The 7,558-nt window shown below is 38.8% G+C and overlaps 1 protein-coding gene across 1 annotated transcript in view; it reads left to right on the forward strand.

Annotated features, from left to right (window-relative positions):
- Nucleotides 1-4,714, forward strand: part of SCIN (scinderin) — an 85,259-nt gene extending 80,545 nt beyond the window's left edge. Inside the window, exons 14-16 of the mRNA XM_006162064.3 lie at nucleotides 1,471-1,548; nucleotides 2,597-2,657; nucleotides 4,282-4,714. Of these exons, the coding sequence (XP_006162126.1) occupies nucleotides 1,471-1,548; nucleotides 2,597-2,657; nucleotides 4,282-4,409 (267 nt within the window). The 3' untranslated portion in view covers nucleotides 4,410-4,714. The remainder of the gene's footprint in view (nucleotides 1-1,470; nucleotides 1,549-2,596; nucleotides 2,658-4,281) is intronic.
- Nucleotides 4,715-7,558: the final 2,844 nt, after the last annotated feature.

Genomic DNA, 7,558 nt, shown 5'->3' on the forward strand with positions numbered 1-7,558 from the left:
TGCTAATTTTTTTTGACACTTTCTGTGGGCAGAAAAATGTTTCCAACCTAACTAAACTTTACACTTCAATTTCCCAGGAGAATAAAAATCTTTTACTATGTTGACTGAATACAAATACTGTGAAACTATTATGGTCATGGGCAAAATCACAGAAAGTTATATATGTACTTGCAAATCAACTGAAGCCAACAGGAATGTTTTATAGTCATTTATAGGCTTTGACTTCAAAGGCAATTAGAGGTAAAATTAGGAGTATCTGAGTAAATGTCTTCTTAGTCAAGCTGCTGTAACAAACATACCACAAATTAGGTGGTTTGAACAACAAACATTTATTTCTCACACTTCTAGAGGCTAAGTTCAAGGTCAAGACACCAACAGATCCTTTTCTAGTGAGGGTCTCCTTCCTGGCTATCTCACTATATCCTCACATGGCTAAAAGATCAAATTCTAGTCTCTCTTTTTATATGGACACTAATCCCATCATGGGGGAAGAGATGACTTCACCTAGATTAATCGGGTTGTCTAAAAAGCCATGACAGGGACCAGCAGTTAGTGTAATGGCTATGTCACTGAACTCTCATGTAGTCGACCAGGGTTCGAGTCCTGGACCTGGTGGCTTAAACTCATGCTGGGCATGTGTGCATGTGTTCCCAAGATCCTGAGGAGAAGGGAAGAGAAGAGACTGCAGTGTGGCCATCCTCCTGGGGGTGATTTCTAGCTTTCTGTCTCTCTGTCTCTGTCTTTCTGGCGAACGCACATGCCCTATATCAAAAAAAACCTCTCCAACAAGAAAAAGATGATGAGGAAGGAAATGACTATCAAATTTTCTTTTCTTTTCTTTTCTCTTTTTAGAGAGATTTTTGCTATAGGGTGAGTGAGCTTGCCGGAGAGACAGAGAGACGGAAAGCGAGAAATCACCCCCCAGGGGGGATGGCCATGCCACAGTCCCTTCCCCTCCATTCTCCTCTTGGGATTTTGCACATATGCACATATGCCCAGTGTGAGTTTTAAGACACCAGGTCCTAGATTTGAACTGCGGTTGACTACATGGTAATCTAGAGACGTAACCATTAGACCATCTGCTGTCCCTCAAATATTTTTTTCATTGCAATCCAAAATAACATAAGTTATTTTTAGTGTGTGTGTGTGTATAGTTGTTTTCCTTTTTAAGATTTTTACTATAGGGCATGTGTTCTCATTGGAGACACAGAAAGAGACAGAGGGAAAGTGATAAATCACCCCCCAGGGGGGATGGCCATGCCACAATCCCTTCTCCTTTCAGGATTTTGGGATTGCATGCACATGTACCCGGTGTGAAATTCAGGCCACTGGGTCTGAGACTCGAACCACGATCCACCACATGGGAGGTCCAGTACCTTAACCACTACACCACTTGATGACCACAGTATTCTATATATTAAATAAACTACTGACTTACTGTTTACTCATAGAGCTTTTTATATATTTCAGATTGAAGAAGTTCCAGGAGAGTTGACCCAAGACGATTTAGCAGAAGATGATGTTATGTTACTAGATGCTTGGGAACAGGTAGAAACTACATTCTGTTCATAACAAGAGCTCACTTATGATTGGGAAGTGGAAGAATCTGCTTTGAGAAATGGCTTTTCTAATAATATATGGGTCTAGAATTTAGGCTTTATTTAAAAGAAACAACACAGTTTGACCAAAATAAAACTGATACATAGGGCAAGTTGATTTTTTACTATAGAAATAATTTTATAGCTACCATCTTTGGCTCTAATTTTAAGCAAAAAATCTTCTATTTCTCTTTTTATTTATAAAAATATTGCTTCTAATTTATTCAGACATTCATTTAACTGATAAGCACATTAATAAGTACACTGCCATGGAAGAGACTGAAATATTCAGAATTTCTTTTTAATTTTTCAAAAAGTTATAGAGGCCTCTCTTCTGGGAAAGAAACAGGCACAGAATAGGTTTAAGTTTAGTAAAATATGCCATATCTAATAATTTTGTTAATCCTCTATGTAACAATAATGAAAGAAAAACATGTTAGGAACTAAATTATATAAAACAATTATAAAACAGTTATCTGATTTAGGTCTAGTCTTTCGGTTAACCACAGAGATCGTTACATTTAAGTCTGCTTCTAATTGATAAGCCTTTTGGTTATTTATTCCTTAGATTCTTGGTCTATAATGACCATATTTGGATTGTCCAGTCACAGATTCTTCTCAACTGAATAGATCATTCATTTCTAGAAACAAAACTTAGAACTTCATGTCAATAAGATATCTTCATGTATTTAAGAATTATAAGTCAATCTGTTACTTTTTTGAAAGACCACTTAATAAACTAGAAACTACTATATAAACATAAAATGTCAGAGTATGAAATATGGAGTCAAACTGGCTGTATATAAATGTAGGCATCTCTTGATGAATGTGAACACTAGAAAAGTGATCAAACTTTTGTAGATCCCCACATCTTTACCTCTCTAACTTCTGGGGTGTGAAGATTAATGGAGCAATGTTGTCTAGAAAATACTTTGCACTAGGCCTAGCACTGGGTCAACCCTCTGAAATTGGTACATAATTAATGTTTTGTTTTTCAGATATTTATTTGGATTGGCAAAGATGCCAATGAAGTTGAGAAAACAGAATCTCTGAAATCTGGTAAGACAGACCTCATGGATGATTTTGTAATAACCCAACATGGTCATTACTGAGTGCCCGACTGCCCATTTTCATTATATATATTGATATATATTCCAAAAATATATATCAAAATAGAGAAATGACTTAACTTTCATCCTCAGAACTAAAGAGAAGTTAAATTTTTTTTTGAGATATTTTTGCTATAGGGCACGTGTGCTTGCCAGAAAGACAGAGACAGAGAAGACAGAAAGCAAGAAATTACCCCCCAGGGGGGATGGCCACACTGCAATCCCTTCTCCATTTTCTTCTCAGGATCTTCTTGGGTACACATGCACATGCGCCTGGCGTGAGTTTAAGCCACCGGGTCTGGGACTTGAACCATGGTTGACTTCATGGAAGTCCAGCAACATAGCCATTATGCCAACTGCTGGTCCCTGTGGAGTAGTGAAAGTTTTCAGTACTAAACAATTTCAGAATGGACACAAGAAAAATATGTTTTGTTGCCTAACTTAGGATATAAGTATGTGAACTTATTCTGAAAAAAAATAATTCAATTAAACCCTTGTTTTATTATGAGAATAGTAAAACCTTCATAACTACCATAACCTACATTTTTTTTTTTTAAGATTTGTTATAAAACACACACACAGGACCAGCAGTTAGCGTAATGGCTATGTCGCTGGATTCCCACATAGTCGACCACGGTTCGCATTCTGGACCCGGTGGCTTAAAACACGCTGGGCGCGTGTGCGTGCATGCCCAAGATTCCAAGAGGAGAATGGAGGAGAAGGGATTGCGGCATGGCCATCCCCCCTGGGGGGTGATTTCTAGCTTTCTGTCTCTCTGTCTCTCTCTGTCTGTCTGGCAAGCACACGCACCCTATAGCAAAAGCCTCTTTAAAAAAAAAAAGAGACACATACACTCACTAGAAACACAGAGAGACAGAGAGAAAGAGAGAAATCACCTCCCAATTGATGGCCATGTCACAATCCCTTCTCCATTCTCCTCTTGGGATTTTATGCATGCATACACATGCCCCTAGCGAGTTTCACGCCGTCAGGTCCAGGACTTGAACCAAGCCATGTGGGAGTCCAGTGGCATAACCACGATGCCACCTGCTAGTCCTAACCTACATTTTTTAAACTACATTTTGAGTTATGCTATTCTTTCTTGCACAATATTTTTCATTGAAAAATAAAGTAATAATTATATCATAAAGATAATCTCATGAAACTTGGAATTTTTGAAGTAATAATAAGACTCTCATGGTGCTTTCCATGGCAGATGAGAGAAATCAGTAAGAAACTGTTCATATTTGGCTACTTAGGAGTGATAAAAAATTTAATTACTGGGGACAGCAGATGGCATAGTGGTTATGTCAATGAACTCCCACATGGAAAACCACAGTTTGAGTCCTGCCCAAGATCCCAGGAAGAGAAGGGACTGCAGCAGGGCCATTCCCCTCAGGAATGATTTCTCACTTTCTCTTTCTTCCTTTCTTTGTCTTTCTGGTGAGTGCACACGCCCTATGACAGAAACTTCTTAAAATATAAAATTTAATTATTACTTTTATTGGAAGAATTTTCATAGTTCTTTTGGTTTGACCAAAACTAATTGAATTTGTCTTTGCAACTCTTTTTAGCCAAAATGTACCTTGAGACAGACCCTTCTGGAAGAGATAAGAGGACACCAATTGTCATCATAAAGCAGGGTCATGAGCCACCCACATTTACAGGCTGGTTCCTGGGCTGGGATTCTAATAAATGGTAAACTGATTTTTATAAGAAAAAAAAAGCCAACATGAGGCAACTGTTTTGGGAGAAAAAAATCTTGTTTGTTTGACTTTAAAAAATTATCCTCAGCCAAATGGCTATTTTTTAATACCTACTATTGTTTTGAAATTATTTTTAAGCTAAAATGTTGTTATGTTTATATATTAAAAAAAATCTAAAATAGACTTTTGTTACAACCAACTCTAATTCTTAGGGAATTGATTAAAATATTTTTATATGGGGCCACCAAGTGCTGTAGAAGTTAAAGGACTGGATTCCCACATGGCAGTCTGCAGTTTGAGTCAAAGATCTAGAGGCTTGAAAACCACAGTGGGTACAGGTGTGCATGCCCAAAATCCCAAGAGAAGAATGGCAGAGAAGAAAATGTGGCATGGCATCCCCCCTGGGGATGATGTCTCATTTTTCCTCTCTCTGTCTCTCTCTCTTGCAAGTGTACATGCCCTATGACAAAAACCTAAAAAAAAATAATAATAATTATGTATCTTTTTGAAAGTAAAAGGCTATACATAATTTAAGGGAACTTATATGTATAGTCTCGGTGAATTTTTCAGGCAGGAAATTTTATAATTCAGCCCCATTAGCCAAATTTGTTCTTTTGTCACCCAAAGATGAAAGCTGTAATGCCTGTGATGTTATTTTTTTTTTATGCACTGTGTTCAAAAGAATTGTGCATTTACAGTAAGGCTTATATTAAGATGACTTTAAAATTTTGTTGATATTTTTCTTGTTAGTAAATGTGACTCTGATGCCATTAACTCCAAAGTGTCATTTTCTAAGAACTTTATCTCTTTTGACTTTTAAAAAACCCTTTGAAAGCACAACTCTTCTGTGACAAAAATTGTATTCTTATCCACATAGGTATATGTATTTGATAACACATGTTTAATATCACAAAAGATATGTACATAAAAACTTCACTAATACTGTCTTTCATTATTAAATTGCATCTTTTTTTGAAAAGGTTTTGTGTTGTGACTTTTTATTCATATTTGATATGAATGAGCTGCACTGTTTTTATGCATAAAAAGATATGAATTTAGTATTTTTTAATTCATCCTCATTAAGTAGTCAAAATTAAACAGCTCTATAGTTAGATAATAATGAAATATTTAATATTATGTTGTATGTAAAATACGGGCCCTTAAAAAACAGGAGTTGGGACGGAGTCTAGAGATCAAGTGAAGCAGAAACAAAGTCTCATAGTTAGGTAGGGTATGACTTGTTAAGGAGAGGAAACCGAACCTCTAAGGAAAGGGAAAATTAAGCAGGGAAGGGATTTGAGAACTCTAACCTCTCTGGGGAAATGAAGGGCACATGTTTCAAATTGGATCCTGGCAAAGGAAGTGGGCCCAGTTCCATTATGACCATTTGCAAGTGGTCTTGTGAGGGGAAGTAAGCGAAGCAGTGGGAAGCTCTACTTCCATTACCATTCATTCAATAAATATTTATTAGGCATCTACTTGGTGTCAAGCACTATTCTAGGCACCCAGCATGACTAAAACATACCAAATTCTAATGCTTATTAAATTTATATTCCAAGGAAGAAGTCAAGGAAAACAAAATCAGTTAAGTATATATTGAAGGAATCCAGGAAATATCACCCCAAAATATGCCACATTGGTGTGCTGATTACTTAAACTGAAGGCATTTGGGGAAATAGTAAATGCACAAGGAGTCTTTTCCTAAATTTCTCTTATCTGACTAGTGGTAAATTCTCCAAAAAGCAGCTAATTATCATGAAAACTCTCCCTGCAATTTTTTATTTATCAGAGAAAATTGAAAAGCAACAGGAATTAAACCTAGAGGAGGCTGGAAGTTAGTACCTTGCCCTATTCTTCTGAAGGCCCTCTCATAATCCTTTGCTCTCCCTGGGTTGCCTACATGTCCCACCTCCTTCTCCCTTTTGAAGTTGAATGTAGAAGCTTCTAGACCTCATTGGATTCTTGTTTTCTCACTTTTCTGTGATGTCCCATACAGATAAATAAATTAGTATGCTTTTTTTCCCCCTGTTAATCTGTTATCAGTTTATCTCATCAGACTTTAGGACATAAACCTTTCGAGGGTTTTTCCTTTTGCCACTGTAATAATATTATTAATATATTAAAGTGTATTAGAAGGTAAGTTCTGTGAAGGAGAAACAGGGAAGATAGATGTGGAATACCAGTTAAAGAATGAGGCAGTGTGAAATTTTAATAGTGTGGTCGGGGAGACCTTGTTGACTACAAGATATCTGAACAGAGTGTTAGGCCGAATTAGCAAAATCACCGCCATGTTAGGGAATGCTGGGGAAGTTAGCTTAATCACTACCCTGTTGAGTCTTCAGGGACGGAGCCCACTTTGTTAGGGCCTCAAGGACGGGAACCAGGAGTCTGGGAACTCTCAGATAAGTGGAAAACGGGAGGGCCCAGCACCTCCGAGGCAAGGTCATCCAAATCCTTAGCTGAGAGCCCTTATCTAGACCTGAGCAGGGGGTGAAAGCTGTACCCTCGTTTCTCATACCCCCCCTTCCTTTGTGTGTTACAGTCTAGAGAACATCCTGAACTATAAAAGATCCCTTTATCTTAGGCTCGGGGTCCTTGTGAAGGCCCGCTGCGACGGGCTGAAACTTGGACCCCAGCTAGCTGGAAAAATAAAAGCCTCTTTTGCAGTTGCATTGTCGCCGTCTTTTCTGTGTCTCCATCAGTTAGACCGATCTCTGGACCCTTACATTGGGGGCTCGTCAGGGATGGGTCAGCCTGGTGGACACCAGATTAGACACGACAAAGGGAGGCTCTGCATTTTGCCGCGGAAGGAGGATTGATCACCTCCGTCTGAGACTTGCAAGGGGCTAAAGAGCCTGTCTCAGACCTGTCTTGCTCTGGAAAGGAGAGTTGGCCGCCTCCGTTTGGGACTTGCAGGGGGCCTTGGAGCCTGTTCCCAAACCTGTCTGATTCTGGTAGAGAATTCTCCGTGGAGGAACCGGGTTAGCCACCCGGGAGGCTCCACCTGAAGTCAAGGGAGACGTCCCTGACAACCAGGAGGTCAATAAGCGTCGTCCGCATTAGATGCCGTTTGGTCTAGCATTTGGTAAGGATCCTATACGGACTGGTGTGAATCCGGTGTATGTGGTGGAACTGACCGGCCGGT

This window comes from Tupaia chinensis, unplaced genomic scaffold, assembly GCF_000334495.1.
Source record: "Tupaia chinensis unplaced genomic scaffold, TupChi_1.0 Scaffold139677_1, whole genome shotgun sequence".
Taxonomy (NCBI): Eukaryota; Metazoa; Chordata; class Mammalia; order Scandentia; family Tupaiidae; genus Tupaia; species Tupaia belangeri.